Below are 17,609 nucleotides of genomic sequence, written 5' to 3'. Positions count from 1 at the left end.
TTTTTAATTTTTATAAAAATTAGGTTTTCAGGGGAAGTTTTAAAGAATTATTTTGTGTAAAAGCAGCAAATTGAATCTGTAAACATGATATAGCACCAGAGCCTCAGGCTGTCAGAGCATCAGCTTCATGAAGCTGATTCCACTCCCAGTAGATATGTTGAAACTATCATCTGAACCTCTATAAAAGTTGTAAAAAATTTTGGTGATTTGTAAAACAAAAAAAAATAGTTTAAACATGCCACAGGGCTATTTAATTGCTTAACTGCTGAGTGCTCAGAGCTTGATATTTTAATTTCTTATGTTTGGTTTCGTACTGGGCTTTTGTTAATGTTGATCAAAATAGTTCATTTTGATTTTAAATTCAGTCCATAAGATAAATCAATTGTCTTTTTCTGTAAGCACAATTAAATTGGAAGAGCAACAAAGAAAGACAGAATGTTCTCTGCTCCATCATACTAGCATCAATGCTGAGAATTTCCACAAGTGTGTCTTGCTTTTTGAACTCTGACCATGGTGGACTGAAGAATCCTAGAGAGAGTTCTCTTTGTTCTTGCCTTCTACCTTACTTGCCTCTGTTTACAATTTTGTCTTTAAACTAGGGAGGCCAACTGTTAGTTGGGTGGTGACTTTGCCATGAACGTGATTTGGTCTTCAGGAGTGACCCGCTGTGTCCTGTTGCCTGCTATTTTAATTCTTCATTCCTTTCCCACTTTAACCAGTTAGTGGCCTTCTGCACTGTTAAAATGAGGTACAGTGCAAGCTTGAGGATCACCACTTCATATTCTGTTTGGTTGTGTTGCATCATTCCTAACTCAATATTGTACTCTCCAACCTCAGTACCTGCAGGTGAGGAACTTGCTGCTTTTCATCTTTCTTTTGATGCTGGTTTCTAACTGCAGTGTATTTTGACCGTACTGTTTGCTGCCACTATGTTCCCAGTTATGAGGAAGTGACTGTTCAGTCAATGCTGTGTGCTATTCAAGTGAGCTGCTTTGTTCTGGATGGCAGTGATCTGTGAGAGAATTGTTGGCATTGTATTTAATCAGCAGACTATTGGATCACACTCTTGCCTCATGACTTCTGCCTGATGGAGGTAGGTCACTCACCCCTGGATATCTTTGTCTCTGACATGCCCTGTAGATACGGTACCTAAGTAGATGGTCTAATTGGTTATGGATAAGGATGTGGAAGAAATAATGCTCTAAAGTTAGTCTATGAATTATGCACAATATTGATAAAAGCATATATAAAATATTTAAGTGTCTGACAACACCTTCCCAAGTCTCCCCCTTAGACACTTAAGTTGAATTGAAACACTGAAAATCAGATTGTTGCAATGATTTCCTGTATATGTTCCTGCTATGAGGTGCTCATCTTTTTTATTTTTGTAAAGAGTTTATGAATGCTACTGCAGAATAAATTGGATATGTGAATGCAACTGAACATACAGTAGTTCATTGAAACATGAATAGCAACCAATTTAAATTGTGATTATGTCCAAATGCTTTCATGAACTATTTGTAGAACTGGTAACAATTAGGGATGTGATTTTTTTTTGATCAGAAAATAAAAAGAGAAGAGTGGTTCCATATTTTCTGTATGTCAAAGTAGCTGATGAATGAGTGAACGTAAATGAGTGGGTTACTGCTCAGTTCAATCCAGAAAAAGGCTGACTTTTGTTTAAAATGTACTGCCTGCTGTAAATTCACAGGTATTTTAATTTCTGCAGTGACCTTGACAGCTGAATCTTTGTGAAATAGGTCGACAGCCAGGGAGGTTTAAAAACTAGAATGAAATTTAAAATTTATGTTTTATTCAATGCTTATTTTTATTACTCAAATTGGCAATCGTGTTTTGTAACTGAAAGTAGCATTATGTGGTAACAAGAATTTTTTTTCTCTTTCTGCAGAACATGAATATCAAAACGTTGACTGATGATGTGGTAAGGTTTTTTAGTGCATTTAATGTAGCATCTTTGTTTTGATGATATAATTTTAGAGTTGTAATATAACATGTTTGCGTTTTTTATATGACAGCTGTTCTTCTGTGTACCTTATATAGGGATTGATATTAATATGGTATCATGTATTTGAATCATGAATTGCTTTGGAATAAATTGTACAATTATTTTGTTTCAGCCAATCATTTTAACTTTATAGTTCACCAGTGCCCAGATTTACAGCCTTTAATCTCAAAAGTTAGACACTTAATTTAATACAATGTAATTACCAATTCTTTTTTTTTCCTCCAAAATACTTTTTAATGGGTTCTCTTTTCAAGTCTGCATGATACGAATGTAAAAAAGAACTCTTTCAACATTGTGATTCTTTTGAAAAGAAGCATTTTTGACTTCATTAAAATCAAATACTGCACCTTGCATTGAGTCATACTACTTTCTTGTCATATGAGAATGATATTACTTTTTATTATCAAACATCATGCTATACATTTGGCACTTCCCTGGATAACACCCATATTACAATAAAACATCTGTCACTGTGCTAATATATAACTATGCTGTTATTTGCAAGTATTGGTTCTATAAGCTATATTGGATTGTCTTTTTAAGCTCCTGTCAATTTGTGTATCTTTTCTGAAGTTTAGATTTTAATTGACAGGTTCCTAAAACAAGATGAATATTTGATTTCATTTTTCACTTTCTTGTAGCTGGATAAATTTGCAAGTATTCGAATTCGAAGCAAGCGTGGTAGAGCACCTCTTCCAAATGTTAAACAGCCTCAACTTACTAGGAATGATTGGTCTGGAGTATCCTCCGAAAATGAAAACTCAAATCAGCTGCCAGAAAAGGAAGTTATTTTACTGTTTGAAAGAATGATGGTAAGTTGTTTTCCTTTTAATTTAGTAGATCAATGTGCATGTTATGTTTTTTTAAACGTTGTTATTATTTTGAAAAGAAGCATGTTTGATTTCATTCAAATCAAATATTGCGCCTTGCATTGAATAGCATAGAGCCAAATTGCTAAAGATTTTATGTTTTTACAGTCATGCAAATCTTTGTAAATATTGTCACAGACATGCAAAATTTCACTTTAACTATGGGTTTAAAATGTTCGTGAAATTTGGCAGTTAACTTGTGGACCGGTCTCCTGTGGAATTTCGGTGGTGTCATTAACAAGTGGTTGCTGAATCTTGTTGATCAGTATTGATGCTTATTTTTGGTTAATCCTTTTTTCATAGCCCTGATGGATTTTCCAGCAACTTCTTTCATGGCAATTGCCTTGATCACATCCACAAACCTCTCCATTGTCCCTTTCAATGACCTTTCATTCTTTGTAACTGTTGTCTTCCCAGATTCTGACTGACTTGCACTGTGTTTTTAGTATTTCTAAATCTTATTTAGGATGTCCAGGATCTGCAGTTTTTTGCTACATTTATGCTTTTCAATGAATTGATGTTTGAAGTGGGCAGCTACTGAAAGGTTGATAGCTGGCATGATGTTTGCCTCTTCTTTGGATTGAAAGTGAGTTAAGCCCCGAAAAAAATAATTGACTTTCTGTTGTGACTATGTTCTACAAGCTGGTGTTGTTTGTGTTGCTATTGCTAAGTTATTGTATACATTGAGAATTTCAATATACTCGCTGATCTGAATGTAAATATACAAACAAATTTAGCTGTTTATAATTGCATTATATCTTAAAAACAATTGTTTTTCTCCCAGTTGCTCTCCAGTTGGTTTCTCAATGTGTTGGTCAAAAATAATCATGTGCACTTTCCAGGAATTCTTCCTTCACTATTTATAATGATTTTCCTTAGCCAGTGTCGATGGTTGACATTGCAGTCTTTTCCTCATTCACCATCAACACCATTTAACTTCCTTTCCGTTTTTGCCTAGCTTTCTGAAGTATTGAATGCTCTGTGGTGTTCAGTTCTTGTTCTGTATTTGGTCACCTTGCAGTCATGTCTCTGGAGCAGCAACAACATCATTCTCATTTATATTTATTTGCACTTGTTAATTCATTTTGTAGATACTGTTCATTAGGAACGTTGCATTTAGAGTTGTTTTTTTAAGCACTTATCAGATACAGGCAGTCCCTGGGTTATGAATGAGTTCCGATCCCGAGTCCGTCTTTAAGTCAGATTTGTACAAGTACATCCGGTATATTTTAGCGTCAGTTAGTCAAACGTTTTTCTCAGTATATAGTATATATTTCACCTTTCTATGCATATAAAACACTTAAGAAACGTATGTATTCCAATAATTAAACCACTGCGTTGCTTAGTAATAATTGTAGCTTTCATCGGGGCAGGGTCTTTCACATGGTCCATTATTCTCACTTTATCCTTTAAAATTGTTCCGATCATTGACCGACTGTAACCTAATGCTTTTCCAATGACCGATGGCGTTTCACCTCTTTCCAATCGCTTTATTATTTCCACTTTATTTTCAATTGCGATCGCTTCGCATCAATGGAACAGAAACACTGCGGGTGGCGGGTCCCGACCTCCGCTGGCTCCCGAGGTCTGCTGGGTCCTAAGGACCACCACACTGAATTCCCCGGGTCCTACAGTCCATGGCACTGAGACAGATTAAATGGGACAAGTGGGGGCTGTGCTGGGTTTGGGTATTTGATCCTCCATAATATTCCATGTGGGAATTTAAACTGGAGGTGGCAGTGTTTTTTTTAGCGAGGGTGGGTTGCGAGCTGGACATCAACCCAGCACGGATGGTACGGGAGTCACTGGATTGACATCAACCTGGCACGGGAGCAGTCTGTCACTGGATCGAACTTGGAAACCTTCATTCTCCAGTTCGGCACTGATCTCACTGCGCCACCACCCGACTGGAACGGTGGAGGGGGGTGCGAGGTCAGGGTGAATCTTGTTAAGAAAAATTTAAGCCAAATACAAAGTTACACACTGAACACAGAGTCAACGGCAACGACTTAAAATGGTGGACGGTGTCGCAATCTGACTTAAAATGGTGGACGACATCTTCCTTCCTCGGTTCGTAAGTACGAGTTGTCCATAAGTTGAATGCTCGTAACTCGGGGACTACCTGTATTTCTTTGCACAATGCCCCTCTTAGGTTCTTAACCTTTGTTATTTTGCCTTCCTTTCCCTGTCTTTTGTTTCTTTCATATCCAATTTGTGCTTGCCACAGCTTCCTATGGCCTTTTACAGTGTTATAGGTATCTGAATCCCTCTCCTGCACACCATCTTCCTTTGTCCACAAATTCATCCATAATATCTTTGTATCCTACTCCTTCAACGGGAATATCTTAAGTTACTAACTTTGAGATCTACCTTTTCGTTTACCATAGCACATTCTGTTTGCGGGTCGTAATTTTTTGCTAAACCTATGTCATTGGTACTGATAGATTATGGGAATTAGCTGTTGTACTTTCCCACTCGAATGTCTAGCAGTTAGCGCCAGAAACGTAGCCCATCATCTGTAGTCTAGTTGGTGTCTGATCTGTTCCCTGTATGACTGATTCCCATCTATTGCCTTCCCACTCTTTTTCCTTTCCTACTGTGTAGTGAATATTTTAGCTTGGGTACCTTCATGATAACTATACGAGTGAAAAAGCAAAGTAATTTTAGATTATGAATATGGGGAAGGGAAGAGAAGAATGTACAGAAAAGAAAAGAATGTCTGTGATAGGAAACAAACCACAGATGTCATGGTGGTAATTACTTAAAAAGAATTGTAGCTGGTGATAGCAGAGGAAAATAAAACTAATTGTAACTGAGAGATACTGTCACATCTGTGGTCAGGGTGTGAGGAGTTAAGTTCATTAAATTCAGAATGATGATGCATTGTTCCTTAAGCACCATATGCAATACACTAAGTTGGAAGAAATGCTACTGAATTGCAGTTTCACCTGGAAAGACTGTTTGGGTTCCTGGCTGGTGGTAAGGGTAGAGTTAAAAATGTGGGTATTGCATTTCCGGATGTATGGGCAAATGGCACAAAGAGGGTAATGGTCTGTGGAGGTGGAGGAACTGACAGTATGCTGAGGAAGCAGAAAGTGTTAGCTCTAGAATTGTACAATGAAAAAAGAAAGATTAATTAATCATTCTGCAGTTAATAGGGGAAAGTGATCATATTGTAAAAATCTGCCTGGTTCACTAATGAGGTTCAAGGGAGCTAATATACTAAATGAGCAGTTTCGCTCTGGAGCCGATGAAATGTGTTGTGTTATCAGATGCCCTTTGAGATGGCTCTTGCAAACCACTTGGTTCTATCAAATCATTCAATTGCAGTAAAGAGAATAAGACTAGATGGATGACTTGGTATCAAACAAGGCATTGATTTTGTACGTTGCAAGTTTGATTCCAAACAACTCCTGGAAATCCTCCATGGGAGATAGACCATAAAACCTAGGGGCAGAATTAGGCCACTTGGCCCACTGAGTCTGCTCTGCCATTCCGTCAGGGAAATTTTTCCCTTATCACCTTGTTTTGGCTTCTCTGATGTAATTATGCTTGACAGGTCTTCAGATGATGCCGGACTTTTCAGAATCAGGTTTAATATTACAGGCGTTGTTTTGCTGCAGCAGTACATTGCAATACTTAATAAAAATTGCAGTATACGTTACAAAAGGAAGTATATACAGTCGGCCCTCCTTATCCGTGAGGGATTGGTTCCGGGACCCCTCGCAGATACCAAAAAATGTGGATGCTCAAGTCCCCTATTCAACCTGTCTCAGTGCAGTGGACATTAGGACCCAGCAGCGGAGCTCTGAATCTGCAGTGTTTCTGTTTGTGAAAATAATCACGATTGAAAATAAAGTGGAAATAATAAAGCGATCGGAAAGAGGTGAAACGCCATCAGTCATTGGAAAAGCATTGGGCTACAGTCGGTCAACGATAGGAACAATTTTAAAGTATAAAGTGAGAAAGGCCCTGCCCTGATGAAAGCTACAATTATTACTAAGCAATGCAGTGGTTTAATTATTGGGTTTTGGGTTTTTGATCCTCCACATCAACCAGGCACGGATGGAGAACGCGCTCGGAAGTGGTCTGTCACTGGATCGAACTTGGGAACTTCTGTTCCCGAGCCCGGCGCTGAAACATACATTCTTAAGTATTTTATATTGTTACGAACCCCGTAACTGGGTCACTTACCAGCAAAGATAGAGAGGTCCGTTGAAGTCTGATGATACTATTTTTAACAGTATTTATTGGTAAAAATACACAAAAATAATATCAATGCAAATATACAGATAATATACGTAGTCAATACTAAATCTAAAAGTGCGGGTATAATAATAATCAATAAGAAATAAGCTCTATCGTTGTTTAGGGGATAAATGTATTGTCTGATGGAAATATAAAAGTCACTCAGTTCATGCAGGCTGCAGCCTTTGGGGACTGCTGTATTTCAATGGTTGGAGAGAGAGAGGGATTTTTGGGAGAAAAACTTGCCGGGTTTTCCTTTTATGATTTCGATCCGTTGGGAGTCCCGTTGGTGTGGCCGTTCACTTGTGGCCTCTCCTTTAGCTAAAGCCGTTCTTCCGTGGTGAGGCCGCCAATCCCAGGCAAGGGAAAGATGCACACGAGCCCCCCCACCAGCTGTCGCTATTAAACACTGTCACAGGATTTCTAGCGTTTCTCCTGGTGCGTCTAAAGGGGTTGTTCCCCAGACCCTTTTTTATCCTTACTCACGGGGTCTCAGATGTCAATCAGGTTGGGATGATGCAATCCTTCAACCAGCCCACTCTGGTCATCCCTTGAGGGGCTTCAATGAATAGTACAGTACTCAATACACAATTCCGTCTCCAAGAGACAATGGCCGTTATCAGGGGCTTTGTTTCGCTGAGGCCAGGACACATTCCAAACCTTGTGGATTCTCTCTCATTTCCTGGGTCCCAGACCCGAATTAATAGCGATCTTGCGATTCTCAAAAAGGAGGGGGCGACTTTGTACCCTTCGGCCCTCAGAGTTGTGGCACATTCGTAACCCTTCTGTTCCCGAGCCCGGCGCTGAAACATACATTCTTAAGTGTTTTATATGCATAGAAAGGTAAAATATATACTATATACTAGGACAAACGTTTGATGAACTGATGCTAAATAATATTGGATGTACCTGTTCCGACTTACTTAGTAAGAGAACGTCTGATTTTTTTTTTCTATTCCAATCCACAGTAACCTACGCACATCCTCCCGTGTACTTAAATCATCTCTAGATTACTTATAATACCTAACACAATGTAAATGCTATATAAATAGTTGTTATACTGTATTGTTTAGGGAAAAATGACAAGAAAAAAAGTCCGTACATGCTCAAACAACAAGTGCTGGAAGAGCACCTGGTTTTCTTGATTTGTAGTTGGTTGAATTCGTGCATTCGGAACTCGCGGATAAGGAGGGCCGACTGTATGGAAAAAATAAAATCAAATAAGTTGTGCAAAAACAGAGGTAGTGTTAGTGGAGGGGAAGAAGCTCTTGAAACGTTTAGTGTGTGTCTTCAGGCTCCTGTATCTCATCATTGATGGTAGCATTGAGAAGAAGGCATATCATGGATGATGGGGGTCATTAATGATAGATGCCATCTTTTTGAGGCATCGCTGTTTGAAGCTGTCCTCGATGCCAGGGAGGCTAGTGCCCATGATAAAGCTGGCAGAGTTACAACTTTCTGCAGCTTTTTCAAATCCTGTGCAGTGGCCCCTCCATACCAGACAGTGATGCAGCCTGTCAGAATGCCCTTCATGGTACATCTATAGAAATTTTCGAGTGTCTTTGGTGACATAACAATTCTAAAACTTTTAAAGAAATGTAGCCACTGTTGTGCCTTCTTTGTAATTGCATCAGAATATTGGGCCCAGGATGGATCCTCAGAAATGTTGACTCTCAGGAACTTGAAACTGCTCACCCTTTGCACTTCTAGTCCCTCAATGAAGACTGACATGAGTTCCTTTGTCTTCACCTTCCTGAAATCCAAATCTATTCCTTGGTTATACTGATGTTGAATGCAAGGTTGTTGCTGCAACACCATTCCACCACCTGATCTATTTCACTACTGTATGCCTTCTCACCACCATCAGAAATTCTGCCAACAATAGATGTGTTGTTGGCAAATCCATAGATGGCATTTGAGCTGTGCCTAGCAATGCAATCATGGGTGTAGAGAGAGTAGAACAGTGGGCTAAGCATGCATCCTTGAGGTGCCAGTGTTGATTAGCAGTGGGAGGGAGATATTATTTCCAATCTGCACCAGACTGTGGTTTCCTGGTGGCTGTTACACCCACGAGACAAAACCACCAGCTGACCAGCACCAGCTTCTTCTCAATGCTACCATCAATGATGAGATACAGGAGCCTGAAGACACACACTAAACGTTTCAAGAGCTTCTTCCCCTCTGCTAACAGCTCATAGTGGAGGAGAAAGAAACTCTGTGAGTCCATAACTGAAGATCTGCTGAAAGTGGTTTTCCCCTCTTGTCTTTCAGTCCAATTGAAGGGTGTTCATCTGAAACATCAACTGTCCATTTCCTTCTACACATGCTGCCTGAATTGCTGAATTCCTCCAGCAGCTCATTATTTATTGTTCACTGTGCTGTTTGCGAGTGGGGGCCGTGGGGGATTGTTATCGTTGTTTTTTCTGCGAGTGAGGGGTTGGGGGATTGTTATTGTCGATTTTTTTTCCTGCAGGAGAGGGTTCGTGGATTGTTATTGTAGCTGTTTATTTTCTGGAACAGGGGGTTAGGGATTGTTATTGTGGCTTTTTTCTGCAGGAGAGGGGGTGCGGGATTTTTGAGTTTGCGAGTTTTGTTTTGCTTCTTTTTTGTGTGGGGGTGGTGATATCTTTTCTGTCATCATCTCCCATGGCCTTTCCATATTTCCTGGCTGTCTGGAGAAGACAAATATCAGAGTTCTATTGTACATGCATACTTTGACAAAAAGAATAAACCTCTAAACCTTTGTATTCTAGCATTTACCATCCTCATTATAAACAACAGCCGATTGTAAGAACTATGGAATGTATTAGTTGTATAGTGGATGAAAGCTGATTTGCATTTAAACAAATGTATTTCGAAACTAGTTCCTGGCCGGATCAGATGCCATGAAATAAATTAGAATTAAATAACAATTTGAATGATGTGACTCGTTCGTTTATGCTAGATTTTGATGATCCTTGGACATTTCCTTTCCTACAATAACACTAAAGGGATCTTGCCTTATCAGGAATGCTTCATGCCAAAAATTGAAAATTTTGCAAAGTTATTTGCAGATCTTGGTTGTGCAACCAGGCTAATGTTTCCTTTTTGTGAAAAGAAATCTGTCATAGCAAGATCTGGTTGCTTCTCTTTATGAGTACTGGTGCTGATTCACGGCAAAAGCATTATTTTGTGCGACATGACCATAAAGACAACCACACTTGAGTTACCAGCTTTAAAGGTTTATCTAATTTCTTGTAAATGGAATTGGTTTATTATTGTCACTGTACTGAGAAACAGTGAAAGATTGATTTTCAAGCCATCAGTGTAGATAATTTCACAACATAAGTACATCGAGTTAGTGCAAGTGAACAGCAATAACAGAATGCTGTTCAGCTTACAACAGCTACAGAAGAAGTGCAGTTCAGGTAGACAATAAGGAAGAAGGAGCATAAGAAATTGATATCTATGCGACATTCTTCCGACTAACCCACATAATGACAAAACCATGACTATTTTAGTTTCTCAAGAAAGCCTTTTTATTAAAAATTGACCTGTTCTGAGGGAATTTGCCTAATTCTTTATGAAGGTTTTCAAAAAAAATGTATGTATTGCAGCTGGCCCTCATGAATAGAGAACTACTTGAATTATTGAATTCCAGTGAAGAATTAATTTACCTTGTATCCAACTCTTACTTTAAAAATAACTAACAGCTGCGAGGCCTTTGTTGGATTTCATTATTCTCTGAATTCAAAATGCATCTAGGATACTCTCATCTGAACCAATCACCTAGCATGTTTGTATTTGAATATGTGGCTTTGTTTTCTCACTGGAGCTCTCTGCTTACCAGATCAATGAATAGCAATTGAAGCGTTGTGTTGATTTTGGCTGTGGAAGAGGTTCTGTTCATGCAGTTGGTTACCCAGACTACTAAATGAGCTAAGATAAATCAAAACTAACGTGCTTCATTTCTCATCACAGTTTAAAAAAACTTATATTTGACTTGTGCTTCCTCAATGATATTAATATTATTTGTAAATGTTCATTGTGGGTTCCATATCTCTTCTGGAGAGAAGATAAAGGGAGCTCTCAAAGATGATGTTTGAAATCACAACTATTGGAATGTGGAAAAAGAAACAAAAATGAAAAACAAATAAGGAAGACATGAGGGATGAAATGAAAATAGAAGTATAAAATCAGCAGAAAGGAGGAGTATTTGCTATTCCAAGTTTAGGAGTTTCTAGTTTCAGTGGAGGTGCAAGATGGAATCTGGAGCAAAAACAAGTGGTGGGGAAGAACTCAGCAGGTCAGGCCGAATCTGTGGAAAAAAATGGCAGGCAAGTTCCACCAGCAACTTATATTTTGTTCCAGTTTTTCTGTTTTTATTTGGACTTGGATAAAGTGAGGATGAATGTGATATAAGTGAGAGTATTATGAAGTGTGAGAGACCCAGAACAGTACTCTGCAAGCAACAGGCAAAAAGGAGGATGCAGTGGAAGTTTAAGGAAAAAGGAAAAGAAAATGGATAAGGTATGAGACTGGGTGCAGGCAGTACAAATTCAAAAAGGAAATGGTAATAAAGGAATGGTATTGTTTTGTAGGAAAGTTACAAGTTATGGAGAACAGAAAATTTGCAGATGCTGGGAATCTGAGCAACACACACAAATGCTGGAGGAACTCAGCAGGTCAGGTAGCATTTATGGAAAAAAGTACAGTTGACATTTTGGGCTGAAGCCCTTTTGCAGAAGTTATGAAGAAGGTTTTGGAACAGGAAGGAAGCACTGGATAGATAGAAACTTTATTGATCCCAAAGGAAATTACAGTGTCACAATAGCATTACATGTTCACAGATATACAAATATTAGAAGAGGAGTAGAAAAAATAAAACATGTTTTCTCAAAACAGTGTAACAGGAGGAGAATCCTCACACCCCTGGCTATAGGTTGACTCATAGAGCTTAACGGACGAGGGTAAGAATGAACTCATATAGCACTCTTTGGAGCAGCCCAGTTGCCTTTGTATATTGCTACAAGTGCTCCTCTGTTCAGCCAAGGTGGCATGCAGAGGATGAGAAACATTGTCGCAGGGTCCTCTGTTCTACCACAGTCTCCAGTATGTCCAGTTTGACTCCTATAACAGAGCCAGCCTTTCTAATCAGTTTATTGAGCCTGTTGGCATTACCCGCATTGATGCTATTGCCCCAGCACACCACCACATAGAAGATTGTACTGTTGAGAACAGACTGGTAGGGCATGTGAAGGAGAGGCCTGCATACTCCAAAGGACCTTAGTCTGCTCAGGAAGGAGAGGTGACTCTGGCCCTTCTTGTACACAGCTAATGTGTTGGTGCTGCTTTCAAGTCTGTCATCCATATGCACCCCCAGGTACGTAAAGGTCCTTACCACATCCACGTCCTCACCATCAACAGTAACAGGGAGCAGTGCAGGCTTAGTCTTCACCATCTCTTACTGATGTTAAGCTTGCACCATTTGACAAAGTCCTCCACCAGGGCCATCAGGTCGACATATTGCTTGGAAGAAGTAAAAGCCAGTAAGGAGATGGAGTATGTTGGGGCTGGGTGACAAACAGCCAGCAGAGAAATAGGTGGTAATGAAAATGAAGATGGACTGTAGAAGAATGAATGTGCGGGTAGTGAGGCATAGAGGTTGAGTTTAAAATAAGTTACACAAATGTGGTAGAAAGAAGATTGCAAAAAGAAGGTTAGGAACAAAAATATTACAGAGCAGAGAGGCAAACTTGAACCTAGCATTTATTTTGATGAAGTGTGCTTCAGAAAATGTAATGCAGGTGTAACACTTACCCAAAAGGCTGGTATATGTCTAGGGGAAAAGGAGATCCAGCCACACACCAACCCACCTCCCGTACACGCAGGTGCTGTGAGAATCGAGTTTATGCCTCGCGCCACCCACCGTATCAACTTCACACCAAATACTGTTATGAAATACACTTTATAGAGTTTACTAACATTAACTAAAGAAGTATTAGGCAATACAATATATATATATACAAGGAAAGAAAAAAACAAAAGGTGCCAACTTATCAAAGTTCAGTCAGTGTAGTGTACATCGTAGGAACTCAATCAACGGATCATCCGACAGCCACGTCGTCGCACCTGGGACCACCCTGGTGGTCTTACGAGCAGTCCAGCGTCCGTCCACCTTCCTCGTCCGTCTTCCTCCCGACTCTCTTCACATTCCAAGCCCACGCAACCCCTCCCCCGAGTTCCCAGCCTCACAAAACACAATAACATTCCTCATTGATGTAACAAATGAATACAGTTACCATATCAGCCATTCTAAAGCGAAACAACGGCGAGAGAAACATTTATCAGACAAAGAAGCATTCCTACTCGTAACAAACCAAAGAAGCCATTTTGAGTAACATACACAGGACATTGTACATTCTCTCCCCACCAGCAAATGTCATGCCCTCATGGCATTACTAGAGTTCCCCAAAGCTTCTTGCAACACACAAAACCCAACCCAGGTGCAGAAAGCAGTGACATAACTACCCAGAGCAGTAGAAATCACACTCGGTTCTCCTGGTACCACATATGTCAACCGCTCCGGGGGGCGCCTAATCCTCTGAGATCTCCATACCCCTTCTGCCCCACTGGGCTCCCTCTTCACCTGCGAACCCACGGTCTCGGACACCCCCGGTCTACCTGACAGACCCTCACCCCCTTCCTCACGGGGGTCCTCCCTCACCTGAGATCTCTCCGGCTCACGCTCGGGTTCCACCCTCTCTCCCACCAATATTGGCTGCCTCTCCATCTGACCCTCAAGTCCTTCCCTCCTCTCACCCAATTCAGTATGGGAAGGGCCAGGAGCCTCCTCTCCTGGTACTGGAGCACCAGCGAATGGGAACGGGGCCACTCATCTGAGTCGTCCTCTTCTGAATTGGTAGCCATTTCCGGGCGAGGGACCCGTCCCCGCTCTTCAGCAGCGGGCTCTTCCCTTTCTCTGCGCCCTCGCAGAGTCCTTGTACTAGGCGTAACCTCCCACTCTGGCTCCGTATCCACCTGCACCGCTTGACCCAGCGGCAGCAGGTGATTCCGATGGAGTACCTTGATAGGCCCTTTCCCATCCTCAGGTTTCACCCGGTAAACTGGCAGGTTCGGCATCTGGCTCTCTATTACATAGGGGCTGGCTGCCCATTGATCTGCCAACTTGTGCTTACCAGGGAGTCCCAAATTCCGTAAACGGACCCTGTCGCCCGGCAATAATTGAACAAACTTCACCTTTCGATCATACCGCATCTTATTCCTCTGAATTTGTTTGGTAGCCGCCGCCTCGGCCAACTCATACGCCCGCTGTAACTCCCTCTTCATGTCGGACACATACTTTAGATGGGACTTCCCGGGTAATTCACCCACTCCACCCCCAAAACACAAGTCAATGGGCAACCTCGCTTCCTGCCCGAACATCAGATAATAGGGCGAATATCCTGTAGCATCATTGCGAGTACAATTGTAACAGTGAACCAATTGTCCAATATGACGACTCCACCTGCTTTTCTGCCCAATCTCCAGCGTCCCGAGCATATCCAACAGGGTCCTGTTGAACCTCTCTGGCTGCGGATCTGCCTGTGGGTGATAAGGGGTAGTCCTGGATTTCTCAACCCCAAGCATAGTCAGTAATTCATGGATAAGGCGGCTCTCAAAGTCCCGCCCCTGATCGCTATGGCTTCGCCTGGGAAGGCCGTAATGAACAAAATACTTCTCCCATAACACCTTCGCCACTGTCGTCGCCTTCTGATCCTTAGTGGGAAATGCCTGAGCATAGCGAGTGTAATGATCGGTGATGACTAAGACATTCGCGGTGTTGCTGGTGTCAGGCTCAATTGACAGAAAATCCATACATACCAGGTCCAGAGGTCCCGCACTCTGCAAGTGCGACAGTGGAGCCGTCAACGCGGGCAGGGTCTTCCTCCGGATGCAACGACTGCATCCCCTACAGTATTCTTCGACTTCCCCCCTCATCCGGGGCCAGTAGAACCGGTCTTTGAGTAATCCATAGGTCTTTTCCACCCCCAAGTGTCCAGAATCATCTTGTAGGGCCTGGAGAACAGCCTGCCAATACTCCTCCGGCAGGACCAGTTGCCAACAGTGGGGTTGGTCCGGAGGTGCCGTTACCCGGTACAAGATTTGGTTCTTTAACTTCAACCGAGACCACTCCTTCAACAACAGAGGCACGAATGGGTGTTTCCCCTTCTCAGGGTGTTTCCCCATCCCCCTTCTCGACCGCTCTCCACACTGTGCCAATGACCGGGTCATTTTGCTGAGCAGCTGCCACTTCCCCCGGACTCAGTTCTGGCAACTGTTTAGTCCGCAGTGCGGTCAGGTCACAGTAAGCTAGGGGCATGGCGTCGTCAAAAACCTCCAAATGGTCCACGGCTCGTTCCAGCCTCCCTCTTCCCTCGGCCTTCACGGTGATAGCAAACTGACACATCGCCTTCACTCCAGGGGCAGGGACACTCTCCCACTCCTCGTCCCTCTCCTGTTCCCCCGGCTCCCGACGAGACAAAGCATCTGCATCGACATTCTTGCTTCCGGGGCGGTACCTCAGGCTGAAATTATATACCTACAAGGCCGCCAGCCACCGATGTCCTGTGGCATCCAGCTTCGCCGAAGTCAAAATATAAGTGAGAGGATTGTTATCCGTTCTCACCTCAAACTTGGCTCCGTATAGGTAATCGCCCAGCTTGTCCACCACCGCCCACTTCAGCGCCAGGAACTCCAACTTGTGAGTGGGATAGTTTCTCTCCGATGGTGACAAGCTTCAGCTGACAAAGGCTACCGGCCTCAATGCTTTGCCATGCTCCTGGTACAGAACAGCCCCGAGACCCTCTCCGTTAGGGGTCCTCACTGGTGCGCTAGTCATTGCCGTCACCGGGAACAGATGTGCCAGCGGCATTCCCCTCTTAAAGGTGATTTCTCTTGCCGTGGTTTTCCTGACACTTATAGCTATACGCCTCGCATATACCACCCCTGGTCTCTGCACTTCGGGCCTCACCAGCACCCCCGCCGGAAATCGTGTCTCCCCTTCAAGATAGTCCGGGGCGTCTACTTACAGGGCCTTGCCCGTCGGCACTCCTGGGAATCTGGGAGTCCCCATCACTAGTGCTACCTCCCCGGGTCGGATCACCTTGGGCCTCGCCTGCGTACACCACACCGTCCCTCGTTTACACTCCGGGTCCAGTCCAAGGGAGGCAACCCCTTCTTCGAACACTGCTCGAAGCACTGGATGCACCGGGAGGGTCTCCAGAAAGTCTTCCCTCGCTTTCTCTTTACGAGCTCCCAGGAGCCATCGCACAACGGGTGAATTAGTCCCCACCAGGAGGGCAGCACCACCGGTTTCCACCGGGTCAGGACACACCAAAACCAACTTCTCAATAGCTTCGGACACTCCCACATCGCCCTCCGAGAACTCCAATCTCACCGATAGGTACCCATCGTACGGATAGTCACCCTCGCTCACACCCCAAATCTGCAGGGCGTCAAATGGGGTTGCGGGCAAATGCTTTAGATATTGGTTGTAGAAAGACCGGTACAATAAGGTCACCTGTGATCCCGTATCAAGAACGGCTTTTGCATAAACTCCCTCTATCCGTAGACCCATACTGGCACGGGGTCCTACCAGCCCATCTGGAATAGAGACGTGGGCACCCGGTGGTCCCCTGGCTGATCTCTGGGAACGTGTTCCTCCAGGGGCTCCAGTCCGTTCCCTCACTGAGCCTCTCCTAAGTTTCCTGACACCTCCCCCTTCTTAGTCACGGGGGGGGCTTGTCCTCCGCGGAACTCCTTGTCTCTCACAATCCCACCTAAAGTGTCCCTCCTCTCCACAGCTATAGCACACCCTCGGCCGCCCACAGTCCCGCCTGAAATGCCCCTCTTTCCCACAGTTAAAGCACACGCTGCCTGCCACCCCTCATCTCCCAGGACGACTCCCGCTCCCAACCCACTGCACTGGTCGCCCCTGAGAGTGGGTACCTCCCCGTCCCTCCCCTCCAGAGGGGGTTCTCTGCTCCCTGGTGGGTTGTCATTCCTCCACCCAGCCACCACTTCCTGTATCGCTGAGGATCGCTCCCGTAGGCCCGCGCCCCTTTTCCGCCCCAACGCTCTCTCTTCCTCCCGCACCTCTCTAATCAGTTGCCCGAACGATGGAGGGGGGCCTTTACTATAAGCCTGCCGGATAGTCCACGCCACCTTGTCCTCCTCCAGAGAGCCACTGAATAACTGACTCATCCTCATACTAGGCACATCAGGCGCCGCAGCCCCGAGAGCATCCCCTCCATCCTAAATATGTACTCGGAGAGCTTTTCCCCTCTCCGTTGTTCCAGGCGTTGGAACTCTGCTAAAAGCAGCCAGTGTTCCCCTGACAACACAAGCGCTCCCTCCAAAACTTCTATACATTCCTCCACTGAGGCTCCAGACTTTTCAGCTTTCAACTCCCGGACTGTTTTGGC

The 17,609-nt window shown here is 43.3% G+C and overlaps 1 protein-coding gene across 1 annotated transcript in view; it reads left to right on the top strand.

Moving 5' to 3' along the window:
- Positions 1-17,609, top strand: part of LOC140726616 (protein diaphanous homolog 3-like) — a 567,224-nt gene that overhangs the window by 56,733 nt on the left and 492,882 nt on the right. Inside the window, exons 2-3 of the mRNA XM_073043216.1 lie at positions 1,910-1,942; positions 2,668-2,838. Of these exons, the coding sequence (XP_072899317.1) occupies positions 1,910-1,942; positions 2,668-2,838 (204 nt within the window). The remainder of the gene's footprint in view (positions 1-1,909; positions 1,943-2,667; positions 2,839-17,609) is intronic.

Source organism: Hemitrygon akajei, chromosome 4 (genome assembly GCF_048418815.1).
Source record: "Hemitrygon akajei chromosome 4, sHemAka1.3, whole genome shotgun sequence".
Taxonomy (NCBI): domain Eukaryota; kingdom Metazoa; phylum Chordata; class Chondrichthyes; order Myliobatiformes; family Dasyatidae; genus Hemitrygon; species Hemitrygon akajei.
This window is presented reverse-complemented; position numbering and strand designations above follow the sequence as displayed.